The sequence below is a fragment of the Pseudonaja textilis genome, chromosome 14, assembly GCF_049901715.1.
Source record: "Pseudonaja textilis isolate UNSWEBS1 chromosome 14, rPseTex1.2, whole genome shotgun sequence".
Classification (NCBI taxonomy): domain Eukaryota; kingdom Metazoa; phylum Chordata; class Lepidosauria; order Squamata; family Elapidae; genus Pseudonaja; species Pseudonaja textilis.
Genome location: NC_142003.1, coordinates 10253726 through 10276108, shown reverse-complemented (window position 1 = coordinate 10276108; position 22383 = coordinate 10253726). Strand labels below are relative to the sequence as shown.

Below are 22383 nucleotides of genomic sequence, written 5' to 3'. Positions count from 1 at the left end.
GAAAGGAAGGATAGGAGGATTAATAATAATAGTAATGCAGACTTAGTAAATAAATAATAACTTAGTAAAGTTGGCCAAGCTTGAGAAATAATGACTTAGGGTATTATCTAAACTGTGACCCAAAGTGCAAAGCCAAGTCAATCATATCTGGGAGATTCTAAGCAAAACCCTTGTTTACACACGCCTGTGTGTTCATGTTTAAGGATTTCAGCCCCAAACTTTGCAAGCAATAAGCCGGATTTAGCTCAATATGGGATCCTTTCCATCATGGGTTGCCTCCTGTCACTCAAGGCTAAACCGCTCAGCTATAATTGTTCAACGTAATTGTGGTCAGATATAGTACCCAAATGTGCTGTGACATGCAGACAAGACAACCTGCAGCTTTGCCAACTTTGTGGGTTATTTATTTTGGGTTTTTTGGTACTTTTGAGTCAATTTTGATTCTTGCTGCTTGACGGTACAAATCCCTGCAGTTTCCTTGGCAATGTTTCTTGGAAGTGGTGGCCCTTGCCTGCTTCCTAGGGCTGAGAAAGAGTGGGTGGCCCAAAGTCTCTGGCTTGAATGCCTAAGGCAGGACTGGAACTCACAGCCTCCCAGCTTTTAGCCTGATGTCTTAGCCATCACATCAAACTAGCCCTCATTAAGAACAATAAAAGTCCCTGTAGTTTTCCTGACAAGGTTTTGGGGAAGGGGTTTCCCACTGTCTCTTTCCAAGAGCTGAGAGAGGGACTGACCAATGATCACCCCACTGGCTTTGTGCCCAAGGCAGCACTAGAACTCACCACCTCCCAGTGTCTAACCTGGTAGACACCAAAGTTGCTTTTAATTTTGGTTTAACTCGCCGTTTCATTCATCAACTGAAATCCAAGGTATCTTAGCAGAACGTGGAACCTCCCCCTTTGGTGAGATCGATCAAAACTCAACAGAATGACAGAGTTGGAAGGGACCTTGAAGGTCTTCTAGTCCAGCCCCTTGCTCAAGCAGGAGACCCTGGCCTACACCATTCCAGACAAGGGGCTGTCAGCCTCTTCTTAAAACCCTCCAACGATGGAGCGTTGGGATCCAACCTGCACTTTAACCAACCAAACGAGGCTTAGTATGGAAACAGCCCAGCCACTCCTCCCCCCACCCCCGCGCCCCTCCATCCCCCAAGCCGAGGCCCATCAACCACGGTTAGGCTCCACAAGCCAGGGGTTGCTCCCTCGAGCAGCTCCACCGATGATCCGCTTTTGGAGTCGGGGCGCTTCGCCGCCCGGGCACAACGGAGGCAAACCCTGCGGGACTCCCGCTCCTTGTCCGGCGGCGCCCCCCACTCCCCGCGCCCGACCGTTAAGCCAACCGACTGTGCGCAACCAGAGCCGGTTGGGCGCAAAGCGGGGAGGACAAAGCGCCTCTGATTCCCTCGGCTGGGCGCAGAGACTCCCCCCACCGGCGGCCGGAGCGCGAGGTCGTTCTCCTACCTGTTTGTCCAGCGCTCGCTCAGCGACCCCCTGACCACTTACTCAGCCAGCACCCCACCACACCCCTCCGTTAGCCTCGCTCCGGGACCCCCTACCCACCCATCCAGCCATTCCTCCACCTCCAAGCCCCCCCGGCTGCGCTCAGCCACTCACCGTCCGCCGGAAAGAGAGGTCGCCCTCCTGGCGGCTCGCTCAGCGACCCCAACCCACCCTGCCGTCCCCCCCCGCCTTCCCCCCACCTCCGACGCCCGGGCTGAGCTCAGCCACTCACCGGCCGTCTAGAAAGCCAAGTCTCTGTCCCGCCGACCCCCCCACCGCCTGCTTGCCCACCGCTCGCTCAGCGACCCCTACCCACTCATCCACCCCCTCTCTCTCATCCCCCCGTTGGCTGGAAAACGAGATCGCCCTCCTGCCGGCTCGCTCAGCGACCCTCCCCAGCTGAGCTCATGCACTCCCCGGCCATCCGCTAAGTCAGGTCTCCCCCACCCACCCCCTGCCTGCCCATCGCTCGCTCAGCGACCCCCTACCCACTTACGCACTCCTTCCTCTCAGACTCCCTCCCCCTCCCGGCTGGGCTCAGCTACTCACTGGCCGTCCGCAGAGCCAGCTCTCTCCCTCCCCTCCGCCTCCAACCCTCGCCTGTTTGCCCACCGCTCACTCAGCGACCCCTCCTCACCTGCCTCTCCCTCTCCGACTCCCCCTCCCGGCTGGGATCTACTCACCGGCCATCCGCCAAGCCAGGTCTCCCGCCTGCCCACCGCTCGCTGAGCGACCCCCTACTCACTCGCTCCCTCCCTCTCCGACTCCCCCCACCCACGCCTCCTCACTCACCGGCCCGTCCGCAGAGCTAGCTCTCCCGCCAGCCTGCTCGCTTCCCCGCCCAGCCGGTCCTCCCCCTCCTGCTGCCCGGCGTCGGCGTCTTGGTGCCCGGACGCAGCAGCAGCAGCAGCGGCAGCCGCAGCCGCAGGAGGCTCCGGAGCCGATCCCTCCCCTTCCTCCTGCCACGGCAGCGCTCCGCCCGCCCTTCCTCCCGGCGCCCGGCTCCTCCTCCGGGTCGCTGCCGCTGCTTCTGCTGCTGCTGCTGCTGTTGGTGCCGCCGCCGCCGCCTCCTCCTCCTCCTCCGCTGTTGCTGCTCTCTCGGGCGGGCGGGCGAGCGGGGCCCGGGCCGGGCTGTGGCGGTGCGTCGGGGCCGGGGCGAGCGGGGCCCGCCGGGCTCCTCCGGGGGCGGCGGCGGCTGCTTCTGCCTGGGCGGCGGCGGCGGCGCCGGAGGCGGCATGAAGGGGAAGGAGGAGAAGGAGAAGGAGAAGAAGGAGGGCGGCGCGGGGCTGCCCGGCGGAGGGGAGGCGGGCGGCGGCGGCGGCGGCGGTGGAGGCGGCGGTGGAGTCGGCGGCAGCCCGGAGAAGAGCCGCAGCGCCCAGGAGTACAAGGAGCAGGGCAACCGGCTCTTCGTCGGCCGCAAGTACCCCGAGGCCGCCGCCTGCTACGGACGGGCCATCGTGAGTCTGCGGAGGAGGAGGAGGAGGAGGAGGGCCCGGGTGGGGAAGGGGCGAGGGCGTCTCTGGGCGTGGGCAGAGCGCGGCGGAAGCTCCGGGTGGAAAGAGAGAAGGCCCCTGAGCATGGGCAGAGTGGGGTAGGTCGGGGGTTGGCCGGGGGTGGGGAGGGGAAGGCAGAAGCCTGCAGATAGGCCGGGTTTGTTAGGCTAGGAAGGAGGCTAAGGGGCCTCTGAGCATGGGCAGAGTGGGGTGGGTGGAGTTGCTGGGGTGGGGGTGGAGGAGGAGGAAGAAGCCACAGGCAGGCAGGGTGGGAAGGAGTAGGAAGTGGGGGTTGTGGAGGGGAAGTGGGCCTCTGAGCATAAGCAGAAGGCTCTGGAGATGGAGAGTTTTGGGGTTGTGACACCTGGAGGGAAACAAAGGTTTCCTTCCCCTCCCCCTCCCCCCCCCACAGTAAAGTGCATCCCCCCCACCCCCACCCAGAAAAAAAAAAGACAGCTTGGGTGGAAGCTCTGGATGGGGAGGAAGGAGAGAGTGCCTCTGAGCATGGGCAGAGTGGGGTAGGTGGATTGCAAGAAGATGCCTGCAGACAGGCCCGGTTTGTTAGGGTAGGGAGGAGGCCTCTGAGCATAGGCAGAGGGCACAGAGGTGGAGAGTTTGGGTTGTGTTGCCTGGAGGGAAGCAAAGGTCCCCCCCCAAAAAAACACCCATCCTTCTACCCAGAAACAAAATGACGGCTTCTGAGCAGGGCCAAAGGGCATCGGGTGCCAGGCATGTTGTGTTGGTGTGTTTGTGCGTGGGAAGGAGCCTCTGAGCACAAGCAGAATGCCCCTCCTCCTCCTCCTCCTCTTCCTCCTCTTGGAGGTCAGCCCCATCGCCGCATTCCTGCTTTCTGTACCTGGAGAGGCTTACAATCGTCCCTTTTAGTGGCCATTCGGAATTTACAACGTCCCTGGGGGGGGAAAAAGTGACTTGCGGCCGTTTTTCACGCTTAACGGCCGTTGTGGCATCCCCACAGTCAAGCGATCAGAATTCAGAGGCTTCCTCTGAATCGACTCCTCTTGGTGACTCGTGTTTATGACAGCTGCCGTGTCCGCGGGGATCAACCTCCTGACAAAGCAAAGTCAAGGGGAAGCTGGATTTCCTTAACAGCTGGGTTACTAACTTATCGACCACAACAATTCGCTTAACGACGAAGGTAGGAAGGTCACAAAACGGGGCAAAAATCCACTCAACAAACGCCTCGCTTAGGATAGCGGCATAAATTTGGGGCTAGGTCGTGGCCATAAGTCAAGGACTACACTATGCAACGGGTAAGGAGGTTAGTTTCCCTCTCCTGAAGAATGCGGCCCTCTGAGCACGAGCGGAGTGCGGGCCTTCCTAAGCTGGACGGGCAAAGGAAAGGGCTCCAGTTTCCTCCCCTTGGACCGTGAGCCGAGAGGGTTTATAAACATGTACAGAGTGCAGGGCCAACTTTTAGCCCCAGGGGGGAGAAATGAGTTGGCCACCGGGGAGAGGATGTTGTTAATTAATCTTGCTGAAGTCACCTGACCAGGACATTGCAACTAAGGGAAGGCATCTGAGCATGCACAGAGAGCTGGCAGATGTGGACTGGGGAAGGCCTCACCTATCTTGAATCTCCTGGACAAGGACCGATGGGCTGGGAGTGGTTGACGTTGATCAGGGTGAGTGTGGGGTTTGAGTCGGGCAGGGGGCTTGAGAAAGTTGGGGTGGGGGGGCTACAGCAAGGTTTTTCAAACGGTGAGAACTGGAAGAGGTGGGGACTTCAACTCCCAGAGTTCCCCAGCCAGCTGGCTGGCTGGGGAACTCTGGGAGTTGAAGTCCCCGCCTCTTCCAGTTCCCACCGTTGAGAAAACACCACGTTAGAACATGGGTCTTCGAACTTGATACCTTTAAGACTCGTGGACTTCAACTCCCAGAATTCCTCCTCCAGTCATGTTAGCTCAGGAATGCTGGGAGTTGAAGTCCACGAGTCTTAAAGGTGCCTAGTTTGAAGATCCTTGCATTAGAGTGACCACAAGAATGTGTGAATGGGATCCTGGGCTCTGGGGACAGAAAGAATGGGGGTTTGAGCTGAGCAAAGAACTGGAAGGAAGGAACTGCTCCGATCAGGTGCTTATACCCTATTCCCCCCCCCTTTTTTTTTAAATGTGCACCTGGAGAGGTGTGCAAACACAATTGTATGGCCGAGCTTGGATGACGTGTAGAGCCAGGCCTGTTACACACACCTGATCCGCTGTCGGTGAAGAGACAGCTGATGCTCACCTTGGTGACTTCAGGTGTGATAGGTATAAACAGTCTGGGAGTTAAAGGTTCCCAAAATGGGTTACTAAAGGAATACAGGTAGTCCTTGATTCACGACAACAATTTTTCATAGCTAAGCCAGGGGGTTAAGTGAATTTGGCCTCTTTTTGCAAGCTTTTTTCCCCACGGTGGTGAAGCCAGCTGGGAAGCTTGCAAATGTAACAGATTAATTTAAACGCGGCAAACAAGCAAAGCAATGCCAAACCTAATAAATATTAAATGGTGATTACGTGACTCCGGGATTGCGCAACCCTCGTAAACACCTACCAGTTTCAAGCCTCCAAATTTAGATTCCTTGTTGGGAACTGTTGGGATCTTGTGACGGTAAAGTGTCTCTGTGTTCAGTAAGCTTTGAACAGTTGCTAAACAAATGGTAATTCAAGGATAATCTGTACGAAAACTCTAAGTGCTCTTGTGTGAATTCAAAACACTGTGCCGAGAGTTGATTTGTGCTTTGATCCCCAAGAAGTTCTGGTTGATGGCCCCAAGATCAGGTGTGTGGAGGCTAAAACAAATTATACGATGGATAGGTAAGGGAACTAGGCATGTTTGGCCTAAGGAAGAGAAGGCTCAGGGGAGACATGATAGCTGTCTTGCAGTATTTGAGGGGATGTTACAAAAAAGACGGGGCCGATTTATTCTCCGTAGCATCTAAAAGCAGGACAAGAAGCAACAGGTAGAAATTTGTCAGAAGATCCAACCTGGAAATAGAGGAACTAGCTCGATACCTGTACTCTGCTACAAAACTATGTGGTCGGGCTTAATTTTTGGGAAGGAAAATAAGGGGGGAAAATTCTGCCTCTGCCTACCAGCATCCATCGGTATTCATCTGGCTAGCGTCCTGCCAGTGTGTGAGAGAGTTGAGGGCTGTTTGGAAAGTGAAGCAGTATTTGCTGTGTGAGCAAGAAGAAGACAGCAAGGAGCCTGGGCTTGGCTTAGCTCAGCTGTTCTGGACTAAAGCTGCTTGGTGGCGTGAAACTAAAACTGAAACTCCTCTCCTCTGCTTGTGTTTTGCATTTGGAAGAGATTTCTTTTCAGGTGGGGAGGGGGAGTAGAACTCCTTAGCATCACAGCGTGTTAATAATAATAATATAGGAAATATTAATGCTCTGGTGGTCATTTCGAAAAATCCTTTCTGAGTGAGCACCTAGAAGCCGAGAGGAACAGACGTGCCAAATTTCAAGTTTGTAGGCTTTACGGTTCTGGAGATTTTGTGAAGTTGCGTGAGTGGGATTTCGCTTTTATATAGAGAGAAGATTACCTGACAGTTGGGACAGTTAACAGAACAATTTGCTGCTCTGAGTTGCGGGTACTTCATTGCTGGAGGTTTTCAAGAAGAGACTGGACAACCCTTGGACCAGGATGGTTGTATAAGGTCTCCTACCTTAAGCAAGAGGTCGGACTAGAAGACCTCTGAGGTCCCTTCTTCCAGCCCTAGGAATGGTTTCTATAGATTCTGTGAGATTTCACTTTGGCACAGGTTTCGTGCAATAGGCTTCAACAGGGTTTGTTTAAGCAGGCTTTCTCAGGCAAACAAACCTAGATGGCTTAAAATCAGTGACCAGCTTCACATTGCAAAGAAATGACCCCATGCTTTAACCCCCCCCCCAAGGGGGGTCTCCAGCCTGGACTTCCACTCCCAGAATTCCTCAGCCAGCCGTTCATTCCACTGGCGGAGGAATTCTGGGAGTTGAAGGCCCCGAGTCTTAAACGTGCTAGGTTTTTTAAGCCTGTTACGGAAGCACCTGCGCGTGGCTTTTACAACAGCCCTGCGAGGCAGGTCCATGAGAACCGGGGGGGTGGGTGGGGGGGAAGTGACTCAGTCAAAGTCAAATGAAAACGGGGATCCAGACACCCCCCTCCAGGCTCCTGGTGGAGGAGGCTTCGTTGCGTCAGCCCCGTGACAAATAACAAATAGGAAATATCCGGGCAGCGCATGGGATGTGATTCACCTCCTGCGGGGCAAATTATGCGCCTTCCAAAAACCGTGCGCGCAGGTTCCTCAAGGCAAGAATGTAAGGAGGCGAAGTTGGGTACATCCTGCAAAGGGGAGGCGCCCCGCCCACCTCCCCGGCACATCTGGGATGGATGGAGAACTTTGCAGCTGGAAATTCACGGGGTTGAGCGAAGTTCAGATCTGGAGCCTCCAGCTTCAGGAGCACGATACCTTATTCCTCACCTTTAATCGGAATTCTGAGCCTCGCCAATCCCAAAGCGATGCCGAAACTCCTCCACAAGCGAAAGGAAATGGCCTTCCAGGTGGTCCTTGCCTTACAACAGTTCTCTTAACGACCATATCAAGTTGCAAAACGGCACTGGAAAAACCGTTCTTCACATTTACCACTGTTGCGGCATCCCCCCTGGTCAAAATTCGGACGCTTGGCCACTGAGTCGTATTTATGACAAGTTGCAGAGTTCACCGATCAGCACGGGGAAAGTCTGATTCGCTTAACAACCGGGTGACTTGACTGAACCCCTGGTGGCGAGAAAGGGCGTAAGGTTGAGACAAAAACTCACCGTGTTGCCTTTGTACCACATCTCAGGTCATCACAGGATGTGTTGAGCTTTTATTTAACCTGTTAGATTAGAGGGCGACTGTGCACTACAACTTAACCTAATGCTGTGTTAACAACGTCTTGCTTTTAAACTCTGGAGGGATGTTTTGTAGCTGGAGAAGCTGGGTAGAAAGTTTAAGACATAAAGAGACTTTAGCAACAGCTTGGAAAAAGCTGGCCTGTTGCAAGGTTTAATTGTGAAAACTGGTATTTGTGTGTTGTGTGTGTTTGTAGGGCAAACTCTTTGGAACACTTGGAAAACAATTGTGCCTGCTGCTTACAGATAGTTTTTCTCTTTCTATTTTGCAATTTTTAAATATTCCTTCGGGTGGGAAAACCACTGGGGGCACGCCTCTCTCAGATATGCTTGGGTGCTGTTTGCACAGATAAAAACTACCTGTTTTGCACTATAGATAGTCCTCGAATTACAACAGTTTGTTTAGTGACAGACCGAAGTTACAACGGCCCTGAAAAAATGGGATGGATTTCATACTTTAACGACCATTGCGGGGGGTCCCCATGGTCATGTGATCAAACCCCGGGATACTTGGCAACTGACTCACAGTTATGACCATTGCAGTGTCCCTCAGGATCAGGGCGATCCCTGTTTTGTGACCTTTTGACTAGCGAAGGCAACGGGGAAGCCCGATTCACTTAATGGCTGTGTTACTAAGTTAACGGCAGCAATTCACCGAACAACCGTGGCAAGCAAGGTCGTAAAAATGGCTCAGCGTTGACTTAACCGGTGTTTCACTTAACGACTGGAATTTGCGGCTCCGTTGTGGTTGTAAGTCGAGGACCACCTGTGCAATCTAAGCAATAAATCCCACGTGATGCTTGCAATGGTCATAATGTGAAAAACAGTCATGCGTCCATTTTTTGTTTAGCGTGCCGTTGTAGCTTTGAATGGTCACTAAATGAATTGTAAGTTTGAGGACTACCCGTAGTTGCGTATTAGTAGTTTTGCTTCGGAGTTTTACAAAATGCAGCCTTTGTAGTTTATCATGTAGATTCTTTAGAGCAAAGATCTCGCCTCCCCCCCCAAAAAAATAACTTTAACATAAATACTTTTGTTTCCACATGGAAACACTTCTGAACTTCGTGTTTGATGTGGAAAAGAATGAAAGTTTGATTTTGGGTTTCACAGATTGACCGGTAGATTTTTGTAGAAATGACTGGTTCATACAGATAGCAGATCATCAAAGTTGGAAGGGACCTTGTAGGTCATCTCGTCCAACCCCACCCCACCCCCCGGCCCAAGCAGGAGATTCCCATCCCTGCCGCTGTGAAATGGATTTGCAAGAAATCACCGTTTTTTTAGGGGCTCCCTAACCTGCTAACCTCTGCAGTATTTCTTTTTGGTTTTGTTTTGTTTTCACCCAGGAATATTTTGGAAAGTCCCAGTTTGGATGGGAGGAAGCTCCTTTCCCCTGACTGCAGCTGTGTGACTTAACTGCATTTACCTGAAAAAATAACGCTGCTTCAGTTCTTTTTTTCCCCCGCAATAGACAGATTTTTTTGTGTGTTTGTGGTTGAGATGCCTAAGGGAATAAATAGCAGGTCAAAGTCTAGCGCTTTGAACCACTTTAATAATGGTATCGACCAGCCTCTCCTTTGGATAAATTCGGGGCCCTTTTATGATGGGGCCCCTCTTTAAAGCAGCCCCCCACTTGAATTTGTAATATTTGGAAATGATGTTGAAGAATCATTTATTTTGCGAAATGATATGGCAATCAATACAGTCACTCCTCAATGTATTCAGGATTTCTCCTGTCACGGTTTAAGGCAGATTAATTCCAGAACCCTGCAATTGACATTTTGGGGGGAGGCATCAAGGTTTTTGGGGTCCTGAGGCTTCTTTGCCCTCCCCCCAACCTAAACAGGTTAAGTCAAAGTCACCCTCTGTCATCCTAGTTGGTGGCCATCTTGTTTTAGAGACCCCGTGCAGAGCGTTGGATTGGGAGGATTTTTGTAAACTAAGCCTAACGTTTCAGCCAACTTATCTCAAATCTGTGGGGTCCTTGGTGGTCTCTGAGCTTGGTTGTTTCCTTGTAGATGTTTCATGACCCAACTAGGTGACGACATCAGTGCTAGTTGGGAGTTTGGTTTGCGGAGTAGAGGAGGAAGAGGAAAAGAGGGAGAAGGAAAGGAGGAGGTGAACTGTGGGGTCCTTAGCGGTCTCTGAGCTTGCTTGTTTTCCCGCAGACGTTTCATTCCCTAACTAGGCACTAAGATCAGTGCTAGAAGGGTGAGGTTTACAGAGTGGCAGAGGAGAAAGAGAAGGAGAAGAGGAGGTGAACTGTGGGGTCCTTGGTGGTCTCTGGGCTTGCTTGTTTTCTTGCAGACGTTTCATTACCCAACTAGGCACTAAGATCAGTGCTAGAAGGGAGGGGTTTACAGAGTGGAGGAAGAGAAGGCGAAGAGAAGGAGGAAGAGGAAGATGATAACTGTGGGGTCCTTGGTGCTCCCTGGGCTCGGTTGTTTTCCCACAGACATTTCATTACCCAACTAGGCACTAAGATCAGTGCCAGAAGGGAGTGTGGTTTGCAGAGTAGAGGAGGAAGAAGAAAAGAGGTAGAAGGAAGGAGAGGAGGAGGAGGAGGATGACTCTGGGGTCCTTGGTGCTCTCTAAGCTCGGCAGTTTCCTCACAGACATTTCATGACCCAACTAAGTAACAGCATCAGTGCTAGAAGGGAGCTTGCTCTCATTTAGTATACAAGCGTCTTGCAAGAAAACCACCAACCTCAGGGAGCCCCAAGGACGCCTGGCCTAGATTCTCTTCAGTCGCTATCCCGAATCCGCCACTACTCAGCATTTCCGCTTCCTCCCCCCTTGCAGAATCGCAATCCCTTGGTCGCCGTCTACTACACCAACCGCGCCTTATGTTACCTGAAAATGCAACAGCACGACAAGGCTCTGGCCGACTGCAAGCACGCCCTGGAGTTGGATGGGCAGTCGGTGAAGGCCCACTTCTTCCTGGGACAATGCCAGCTGGAGATGGAGAATTATGACGAGGCCATTGCTAATCTTCAAAGAGGTGAGTGGGGAAGATCCCTGGGTATCCTATGGCTCAAGGTGGGCAACTTTAAAAGGTGTGGACTTCAACTCCCAGAATTCCCTAGCCAGCCAGCCAGCCCACAGCTGGCTGGGGAATTATGGGAGTTGAAGTCCATACCTCTTTGAACCTGGCAAAGTTGAGAAACCCTCCTCTTAAACTGTATATTCATAAACTCAGCTGGGAGGCCTTTTTTCCCCCCATTTTATAATCCCGGTCTTTGAACCATGAGGGTCTCTCTTCTGCTTTTTAGCATCAGAAGCAAATGTGTTTGCAACATTAAAAAAAAAAAGATGGCTACCAAGGAACAGATATACTATGGTCATAAATAGAAGGAAAAGGTCCTATGAATAGTGTCTGAATGAAGTAGGAGGTGGAAGAAGAGAATATTTGCTGCTCACGGTTGAGCTGCGAAGTCCTTGGTGCTCTCTGAGCTTGGTGATTTTCTTGCAGACATTTCGTTACCTAACTAGGTAACATCATCAGTGCTAGGAGGGATGTGGTTTTTGGATGAGGAAGAGGAGCAGCAGGAGGACTATGGGATCCTCTGTGGTTTTTTGAGTTTCTTGCAGACATTGCATTACCTAATTAAGTAATATCATCAGTGCTAAAAGGGAGTGGAGATTTATATATATGTGTGTGTGTGTGTGTGTGTGTATCAGTGCTAAAAGGGAGTGGAGTTTGATATATATGTGTGTGTGTGTATGTGTCTATATATATATCATCAGTGCTAAAAGAGAGTGGAGCTTGACATATGTATGTGTGTGTACATATATGTATGTGTGTATATATATATATACCTTTTAGCACTGATACACACAAACATATATATATATATATATTGTATATACATATACAAACACACACACACACACACACACACACACACTGTTTTTCTTTCCAATGTTTCATTATCCAAACTAGGTTACGTTTTAATTGATTGGTTGCTTTTGATTGCTTTCTTTTCTTTTCGCTGTCCACCTTGTCCAGAAGCAATTCATCATCAGAGCTGTTAGTGACTGGAGTTTGCTTTCGTTTTGTACACTACTGGCTTGCTTGAAATGATAGGAAAGAAAAAAAAAATAACGAATACAAAAGACAATTTTGTACTGGGGGAAAAAAAGTGTATTCATTTATTATCTCTTATTAAAAGTTTAAAGGAATTGAAAAAGTGGTGGCATCAAAACGCAGGACGCAAAACAAGGCTCAGTGCAGTATTTATCATTAACTGTGTGCACTGGAAGGGTTGCCACCACCACCACCCCAAAAAATAATGGGAGGCACAACACACACACACCCTAAAAGACAAAAGGATGAGAAAGTGATGCCTGCAAACAAATTTATAAGTCATAATAGACCACACTTCCTGGCCTTCTACTATCCACAGAGGACAATGGCCTTAGCTAAAAGAAATATTTACATCTCGAGATTCAGAGGTTGGTATGGGAATGTTCTGATAAAACTTACCACAGCCTCCTGTGAGCTACAAGGTCACATTCCTAATCTCTCCGTTTGTGAAACAGTCCCATTCATTTGAAAGCTGTTTTTTTTTCCTCTCCAAAAGTACCATAAAGATGAAAGACACCTTCACTTGATGTAGTCGGAGATAGTAAAGCAGCAATAACAAAATAATATAAAACCAAATTGCAGTCAATTAAAGGGAGTCCCATCTCCTTTAATTACAGTACGTTTTACATTTATGTTTGATATACTGTCACCCTTTAATTATGTACCATAAAATCAAGAGAGGCCAGTCTAACCAAAATAAGATTGGAAAAGAGCTTTCCTAAGTAATGACGCGAAAGCGTCTGTTTTGGGGGGGATGAAGGGAGAAAAATCAGAAAAAGTGACTTGAAATTGAAATTAGAGATAGCTGCCTGGAATATTCTGGGATTTGAAATCCACACATCTTAAAATGGTTAAGATTGGGGGTCTCTGAGTCTAGTTTTGAATTCAGGGGAAAAAGTGGGGGGCTTATTTGGGTACGCCAATTATTTCTGCAAGATTTTCTGGGGAACTTACTTCGATCAGAGTGCTATGTTAGGGCCAACCACGGTTAAAGATTCTGGCTGATTTGGAAGCATGTTTTAAAATGAGTCAGCAACCCACAGCTGAAAAGAATTGGGTGAGGGATTAGCTTCTATTGTTTGTGACACCCCTGGACCCTCGGGGCACGGTCCTTGTTTCTGTTCTGTGCAGCTGCTTCAAAAGTACTATTCTCATTAAAAACATTAAGTGGAAAGTTGGTCAGGTGCAAAATACAATAACTTTATTGTCACTTTGAAGGCACGCTAATCGGCATACATTGAAATGACATTCTGCTGCATACAGCTCTCAAAGGGTCTCCACCTCTAATACACACGACATAAACACGACAAATAAATAAATACAAAGTTATGCCTATACCCACGTATATTCTATGTCGTGGAGAAACAACATAGTCTAATTCGGATGTCTACATGTATGTACATGGTGAGAAAAACGAATCTTGGGAGTTTACCAGACAGATGGCATATAGGGAACAAAGCTGTTTACAGAATCTGGTAGTCCTGCTGGAAAAACTTCGAAACCACCTCCCAGAAGTGGGGGCAGGAGATACAGAGAGAGAGAGAGAGAGAGTTAGACAGAGACAGAGAGACAGACAGAGTTAGACAGACAAAGACAGAGAGACATATAGAGAGACAGAGACAAAGAGAGACAGACAGAGACAAAGAGAGACAGAGAGAGACAGAATTAGACAGAGAGAGACAGACAGAGAGACACAGAAACAGACAGAGACAAAGAGACAGACAGAGAGAGTTAGATAGAGACAGACTTACAGAGAGGCAGAAAGAGACAGAGACACAGAAACAGAGAGAGACAGAGAGTTAGAGAGACAGACAGAGACAAAGACACAGAGAGAGAGAGAGAGAGAGAGACCATGGGACAATGCTTAACATTTTTCTTTTAATTAGTAATTTAGGGTAAATTTTAAACCTTTCATCCACATGTTCTTCCATTATATCCAAAGGTCCTCACTCACTGAACCATACAACGCTTTACGTATTCACTTTCCAAATTCAAATTCCTATAACATTTGATGGACTCTAAATTCTCAGCTCTGCTTTTCATTAAAACAAAAGCAAAAAAGCAACCTGACTCCCCTCTCTCAAACCCTGGTTCTTGGTTGCTGAAACCCTTTTCTGAAGACCTCAGAGAAGAGTAGGCAGAGAGAGGAACTCGAAGGGGCCTTGAAACTTGGAACTTTGGGGCTTGCACACATGCCTGACTCACGTAGCTGCTGCTTATGGGTTTCCTTCTTCCCAACCCTGCTGCCCCAAGATGGGTTGCGTAGTCATGAGCTGGCTGGGGCACGTGGCAGCTGCAGTTCCCCTCTGGGACATGTCAGGCTGGGGGAGAGCAGCCTAAACCGAAAAGGAGCTGCATCTGTCCAGCTGGGATTGGAAACTTGAGCTGAAACCCGAGAAAGAGGAGGCAGAGTGGGTGGTTGAGCTGCCTAAAAGATTTTGATTTCGGAGAACTTGTTTTTCCGCTCCTGTTCTCGGCGTTTGCATTCAGTCCACGCTTTTTGCATTTTCAGCCCACAACTTAGCCAAGGAGCAGCGGCTGAACTTTGGGGACGACATTCCAAGCGCCCTGCGCATCGCCAAGAAAAAGCGTTGGAATAACATTGAGGAGAAGCGGATCAACCAGGAGAACGAGTTGCACGCTTATCTCACCAAGCTCATCATGGCGGAGAAGGAGAGGTAGGCGGGGATGGGGGAGAGAGGAGCGGTGGGCCTGGATCAGCGGTGGGATTCAATTTTCTTAACAACCGGTTCTGTGGGTGTGGCTTAGGTGGTGGGCATGGCTTGGTGGTCATGTGACTGGGTGGGCGTGGCTTGGCGGTGATGTTATTGGCTGGGTCTGGCCAACTCAATATCACTCACATCGAGGCACGCATCTCCTCCCCTGGGCTCTCATGTCTGTGGGGATGCTGCAACAGTCGTAAGTGTGAAAAATGGTCATAAGTCATTTTTTCAGTGCCATTGTAACTTTGAATGGTCACTCCACACAAGCAAAGTACCAGCAAAGGAGGGGAAAAAAACTCCAGAGAAGTTCCTGAGACAGGAAGTCCAGTCCTGCCAAGAATGTAATAAGGGTTAACGGAGAGGCAGTTTCTGTAAGCAACACCAGAATGTTTCCTTCCTGCCTTCCTTATAGGATTAGGCCAGTAATTTCTTCTAACAACCAGTTCTCCGAACTGCTTAGAATGTTAACAACCGGTTCTAGTGAATAGGTGCGAACCGGTAGAATCCCACCCCTGGTCTGGATGGAAAGACTGGGAGAAGCATGGATCCAGTTCTGGATGGGAAAAGACCAGTGGTGGGATTCGATTTTTTTTAACTACTGGTTCTGTGGGCCTGGCTTGGTGGGCATAGCAGGGGAAGGTTACTGCAAAATCTCCATTCCCTCCCCACCCCACTTAACCTGCTTTCCAGCTCCGTTCTCCTGTGCAGGGCAACCAAATCAGCTGATCATCTGGGAATCAATGGGAGGCGGAGAATAGAGGGGGACGGGGCCAGTCAGAGGTGGGATTTGCCAGTTCTCCGAACCGCTCAAAATTTCCACTCCCGGTTCTCCAGAACTGGTCAGAACCTGCTGAATACCCACCTCTCTAGAAGACCTGCTGACCAATGATTCTTAAGGGAGACCTTCACCCTTTTCTTTTAGCCTGCCCCTCTCACAAAACTTTGTAAGGGAAGAGCAAGCAGAATTTGGGAGGCAGAGTTAAGCAAGTCATTGATACCACTGATAGGTTTACATTTTGTCTTACCGTTTTTTTTTCTGTCTTACTGCGATGACCCAGGGTGGGATACAAAATAAACACAGTCACAAAAAACAGGTGAAGCCCCTTTTATTCCTTTACTTTGCTTCAAAGCTCCAAATATCCTTGACTGGAGACAAAAAACTCCCACACATGCAGTTACAAGAAGGAGGAAATGCTGTTTAAATTATAAAGAGTAAAAAAACAACACAAACCAGGCAAGATAAGGGCCGGAGGACGTCCACAGATAACAGAACACACACTGGAAAGGACGCCAAACTCAGAGAGGAACAATAAACTAGAGATATTTCCACACTTTGTTTCCAGCACTCACCCGTATGCATGTCCGTCCTCTTATCCAGTTGTCACAGCTGCAGCCTATGAAGAGGATCAAGGCCCTCTCAGGCTTCATTAGAAAGCATAAAACACAGTCTTAGTCCCAGCAAAACCTCTTTTATTTCCATGGCACTGGAAATTATGTTCATTCCCAGCCGGAATGAATCTCAAACAGTCCCTTGAGATAAGCACCCACCTTTCTCTCCTTTGAATTGCTGCCAACAACAGTAGTGCCAAATGAACTATAGAGAAAACCAACCGAAGTACAAAGTCCACACAGAGCTTCAAGGTTCAATCTGAACCGAACAAACGACTTTGCTTCCTGCAAAGGTTTCTCTACCTTTGCCTGTCTTTTTTCCTTTATGGGAGGGGCAATCACCTCCCAGCCTTACTCCTGAGTCGCCCTTTTTGTTTCAGCTGCTCTCGCCTTCTAGCAGCTGCGCACATGCGCACTGGGAACAGGCTCCCCTGGGTCCTCTGCCTCGCTGCTGCCAGACTCCAGAGGCTCCAAAGGAAGCACCCCACTCCCAGATAGTCCTGGCCTCATCTCTGCATCGGATGCAGGACCCGTATCGGAGTCCTCTCCAGACTCCCTGACTGGTCCCCGTTTTCCCCCACTGTCTGATTCCGTTGCTATCTGCACAGGCTGCCAGTGAACCACAACATTGCTGCTGTCCGACTCTGCTGCCAGCGCCATCAGCCGTCGGTGGGCCACAACAGAAGGTTGCAAAACTCACATGATCCCGGGACACTGCCACCTTCATAAATACACCTCCTCCCCTTGCACCCTCCCCACACTTTGCTTCTCTTCCAGGGAGTTCGACGAATGCCAGCGGGCCCAGGAGCAGGAGAACATGGATGAAAACCGAAGCCGGTCACAGTTGGCCAACATCAAAGCCAAACACGTGAGTATCCCTTGTTCCTCCATGGCACTGAATGAACCAAGCTGCGGGGCCTCTTCTCCAGTCCCCTGGTGGGGTGCACGTACCATGTTACCCGTCCTTGAATGAGCTGCCAGCCTTGGAAGCCATATATTCACTTGGAAGCTTCGAGGCTGCCACATTCAGTGCCTGGGAATTTGGGAGGGGGCGATTTCATAGTGAGGTGGAAGATTAGACACAACAACATTCTTTCTCAGAGAGTCAAGGACATGTTGCCCTGCACCTGATGGGGAGTGTCTGGAGGGAGGTCTCCAGTCGGGACGAGGATTTGGCTGGGCCATGTGACGGACTGGTGGGTGCAGGGGATGGATCCTGTCCTAGACAGAGAGACCTCCAGGACTTTGTTCACCCCTCTTTGAAAGCCATCCAAGACATCTTCTTTTTTTGATGGTCATGGTAACTAACTAAAGGGCCCAATTTCTCTTTCAGGAAAAATATCTAGCAGACATGGACGAACTCTTCTCCCAAGTGGACGAGAAGCGGAAGGTGAGTTGTATTTATGTGTTGCATTTATTTGAATTTATTTTGCCCCCACATCTCGGATGGATGGATGGATGGAAATCTAATAATGTACTCTTGAGCCATCCTTAGAGAATGAAAACGACGAAGAACCAGCAGTTTAGACGTTTGATGCTGAGTCAGAAATACCCAGTAATACTCTCTTCTTTGGGACTAGAAACGGGACATCCCTGATTACCTGTGTGGGAAGATCAGTTTCGAACTGATGCGGGAGCCTTGCATTACGCCGAGTGGGATCACCTACGACCGGAAGGACATCGAAGAGCACCTCCAGGTAAATGAGGCAGGTTGGCTGCCCTAGAGGAGGAACAGGAATCCCAAGTCCTTCATGGAAGAAGGTCAGGATGAGCCCCAAGGCGGTGAGAATCCCAAATGTGGAGCTGGTTCCGATTAAATATGGACCTCTGACCCACAAGATCTTGTTTCCTTGTCCGCCTTAGCTTGGCTTAAAAGTGAAGAAGCCAGAGAGGCAGCCAATAAATTGTATACATAAAATAAAATAATAAAATAATAATTATATTAAATTATTAAATTAAAATAATAAAACAATTAAATAATTGAAATAAAATAATAAAAAATAATTAAATAATAAAGTGAAATAATACAATAATAAAATAAAATAAAAATAATAAAATAAATTTCAATAAAATAATACAATAAATGATATAATAAAATAAAAATAAATAATTAAAATAAAATAAAAAAAATAAAATAAAATAACAAAATCAAATAATTAAATTAAATCAAATTTAAAAAAATATAAAATAATAAAACAAAATAACAATAGTAACAAAATAAATATAATGAGGTCCTTAAGGATAGGCAGTCTTTTTTGATGGTTTAAGGAAGAGGGTTGGAAGCTGCAGGGGGTGGACTGAGTGACGCAAATGGTCTGAGGCTTTCTGTTCCTAAGGAGTTTTTCCATTTTTCAGTGGAAAATTGAAATCCCATCGATTTACTGATCTCACCTGGGTTTAGAAAAGGGAATCTCAACTTAGGAATTCTAAGATGTATGGACTTCAGCTCCCAGAATTCCCCAGCCAGCATGTTTCACCACCTTGAAACATTCAGTGGAATATTGCGCGGGTCTCTTCCCGGCCTTGCTGTGGTTATTGAGGTTACCTCTAGCCTGAACATAATCTTCCTGTCCCCCGCCTCACAATTGCCTCTTCTCTGTCCTCCCTAGCGGGTCGGCCACTTCGACCCTGTGACTCGAAGCCCGCTGACCCAGGACCAGCTGATCCCAAACCTGGCCATGAAAGAGGTGATCGATGCCTTCATCTCCGAAAACGGCTGGGTGGAAGATTACTGACCTCCGAAGGATGGGAGGGCTCCTCGGGAACCTCCAGCTACTACAGCGACCAAGAAGGACTCCCCACCCTCTGGACCGCGCCAGGCTGCCCGCTGGGCCACCCCCATGCCTTAGCCTCTTCCCCCTTTCTCGCCGTCTTCGTCCGCCCAGCTCGGCTGAGTTGGGGTCGGCTCCCCTTCCCTCCTCTGGCAGGCAGGGGGGTGGGGTAGCTCCGTGGCTGCCGTGGTTCTCCTTCCGGGCAACAAGGAGACCTCGGCCTTCGATCTGGACACGATGGAAGATGTTTCCCATCACAGAAGCTTGAGGAAGCGAGTTCCTTTACCCCGGGCTTCGTAAGGCCCACTTTGTAAGCCCGTCTTGACTTTGGTAGCACACCGTAAACCCTTCCCACATCCATCCAGATCCCTTCACACATACACACACCCTTTGCTCAGCACGCCTTCCTCCCACGCCGTCAGCCCTCACCAAGAACCTGGCCTCTCCATGGAGCAAAGACTGGATCCAGCCCACCCACCCGCCTTCCAGGAGACATCCCCTACCCCAGCCGTTGCTGCTGCTTCTCCTGTACAAAGTTTCCCTTCTCGACCTCTGTTTTCCCTGCCTGTTCCGAAGACCTGGAAGTTTTGCGTCTGCTTCTCTGTAAATAAACGGTCACCGATTTGGGGGCAAAGATCGGGGAGGGGTGAGGAGAGGTGGTTATTATTTCTGTTTTCTCAAAGATAGGAAGGGGGCTGGAATTGGGCGAAACGCTGGCAGCAGATTATATCGAGGGGTGGGAAGAGAGCGGAGCCCTGTGCACAGCGCTCCGTACTGTGTAGTTTGTTTATCTGTTATAATACTCAAAAAAAAAAAGTTTTTTGTTTTCGGGTTGGTTTTGAATTAAACTTCCCCCCCTTCCCCACTTTGATTATCGCAACACAGTTTTGCAGTTTTATTTGGAGCCGCCGATTGGGATTTTTCCCTCTCGGGGAAGACAAATAGAGAAATCAGCTTTATGTTCTTTCTGGAATGTTTGTTTGTTTGTTTGTTTGAGTTCTTTGCAACAGGAGCGATGCTGGTTAAGTGAAATGCTGGAATGGGAAGGGCCAGGAAGCCCAACAAGGCAAAGAAACAGTGATCAGCTGAAGAACATCCTGTTTTTTTTTTAAACATCCATCTATAAGTAGTCCTTGACCACAGTTGAGCCTGGAATTTTATCTTGCTTAAGTGAGAAATCTGTTAAGGGAATGTTGAGATTGGAGAAAAAGTACAGAGAAGAGCAACCAGGATGATGAGGGGACTGGAGGCTAAAACATACAATGAACAGTTGCAGGAACTGGGCCTGGCTAGTCTAGGGAAGAGAAGGACCAGGGGAGACATGATAGCGGTCTTCCAAGATTTGAGGGGCTGCCACAGAGAGGAGGGAAGGGGTCAAGCTGTTCTCCAAGGAACCTGAAGGCCAGACAAGGAATAATGGATGGAAACTGAACAAGGAGAGATTCAACCTGGAAATGAGGAGAAATTTATTGACAGAACAATCACCCCATGGAACAGAAGTTGCCTTCAGAAGTTGTAGAAGCTTCATCCCTGGAAGCTTTCAAGAAGAGACTGGACTGCCATCTGCCAGAAATGGTGTAGAGTCTCCTGATTGGGTAGGGGGTTGGACTAAATGACCTACAAGGTCCCTTCCAACTCTGGTATTTTATATTCAGTAGAACAGCTTGACTTCGGAAGTTGTGGGAGTTCATCATTGGAAGCTTTCAAGAAGAGACTGGACTGCCATCTGTCAAAAATGGTGCAGGGTCTCCCGCTTCGGTGGGGGGTTGGACTAGATGACTTCCAAGGTCCCTTCCAACTCTGATTACCTGTTATCTGTCCCGTTTTACGGCTTTCCTCGCCCTGTTTCTTGAGCGAAGCATTGCCGTTGTTAAATCAGTAACGTGGCACTTCAGCAAATCCAGTTTCCCCCTTAATCTTCGCTCGCCAGAAGATTGCAAAAGCGAGAAATCTCGTAACGCCGAGATGCTGCAGGCGTCACAAATGTGAGTCAGCTGCCAGGCATACAGATGTAAATACGAATGACTCCCGGGGACGCTGCAACGGTCGTGAAGACTGAAATCAGTCATAAGTCAGCTTTTTTCAGTGCCGTTGTACAGCCCCGTGAAGCGGTATTCTACGTCGATGCGCTATCGCTATTTTAAAATTCTTTTGCACGTTCTTATCGCTTCAACAAGTACCGCAAAATGTGGCAGGGCGAAAGGGCCTGTGTGCAACGTGACAGCAGCCCCTTATCTGGGACACGCTGTTCCATTTTTTTTCCCCCTCCGCACTGGGATCAAACCAAATTTAACTTTTTGCAGAGATGGGACTTTTTTCCCTGGCTCACATCCTGCTCTTTATTTTTGGGATGGCATTACTCTGCTCTCCAATTAAGATTCTGGGAGCGGGTGAGAAAGAGAGAAAAAGAACCTGGAAATTACTGTCCTGCGAGGAAACAATTATACAGTGTTTTTTTTTGATCAACTATTCAAATTGCAGCGAAGTGAGCAAGTAGGGAAGATGCCTGGGTGCCCTGTTTGAAAACAAGAAACAAGTTTCTGCTGGCACCTGGACATTATCCTGTCTCCTTTGGAGATCTTGTCTTCCTTTTGCTGGTTAATTTATCTCTGGGCATGTCCAAAAGGCCATTTCCTCACCAGTAAGGAATTTCAGCCCAGTTAGAATATCATGTAGAAAAATAGAATTAACAAAGTTGGAAGGGACCTTAGAGGTCTTCTAACCTAACCCCCTGCTCAATCTCTCTCCAGTCTCCAGAGATGGAGGACCCACAACTTCTGGCACAGGTGGATGGTGAATGGCTCCTCCCATAGGGAATAAAGAGGAGCTAAAGGGGAGGGATGTTTGCAGGAGACCGTTAGTTCGTTTAATTAATGTGAAGATATGTTCGGTACTCTCAAGAGACTCTGCCAGGTATTTTCTTGTACAGCGTTGCGCTTGGCAGCTATCGGCCTGGTACTTCTCCAAGCCTGATAAAGGCCTGTGGTTGTAACTCACTCTTGAAAGGCTGTTTGCCGGGACTTTGCTGGATGTGAATCATAGGAATTCACATTATAGCTTAATAAAAAGGGGTTTTTGTTGGGACGAGGAGTCTTGCTTTGTGATTTTGGGAAGCCTAGGTCAGAACAGTTGGGTTGATAAAATCAGAAATGAGGAGGTGCTAAGACGCCAAGGGAAATCTTCAAAACCATTAAAAAGTGAAAGTTAAGACTATTTCAGACCTGTGATGCGACACAAGGGAAAAATACACCATCCTTCACTTGATCCTCCAAGGAAAAATGGAAGGCAAACAAGGTCCAGGCAGAAGAAGAACTTTGTGGCTTCAAAATCTAAGGGACTGGCTTGGACATAACTCAGCGGCACTTTTTCATGAGGCTGTTGATCAAAATAGTATCGCCAACATGATCTCCAACATCCGATGGTGGATATGGCACAAGAAGAAGAAGGAAAACATTCTAAAGCTGCTTAATGCTAACAGGGATTCTATTATAGATGGTTTTCACCAGTAATGGTCCTACATTCGCTGTCAGCTCCATTCTAGATAAT

At 48.9% G+C, this 22383-nt stretch overlaps 1 protein-coding gene across 1 annotated transcript; it reads left to right on the top strand.

Annotated features, from left to right (window-relative positions):
* Positions 1-2511: 2511 nt before the first annotated feature.
* STUB1 (STIP1 homology and U-box containing protein 1) lies at positions 2512-19717 on the top strand. Its single transcript, XM_087912484.1, has 7 exons — positions 2512-2956; positions 10670-10868; positions 14467-14632; positions 16844-16934; positions 17400-17456; positions 17647-17763; positions 18676-19717. The coding sequence occupies exons 1-7, from the start codon at positions 2735-2737 to the stop codon at positions 18799-18801; spliced, it is 978 nt and encodes a 325-aa protein (XP_087768610.1). The 5' UTR covers positions 2512-2734; the 3' UTR covers positions 18802-19717.
* Positions 19718-22383: the final 2666 nt, after the last annotated feature.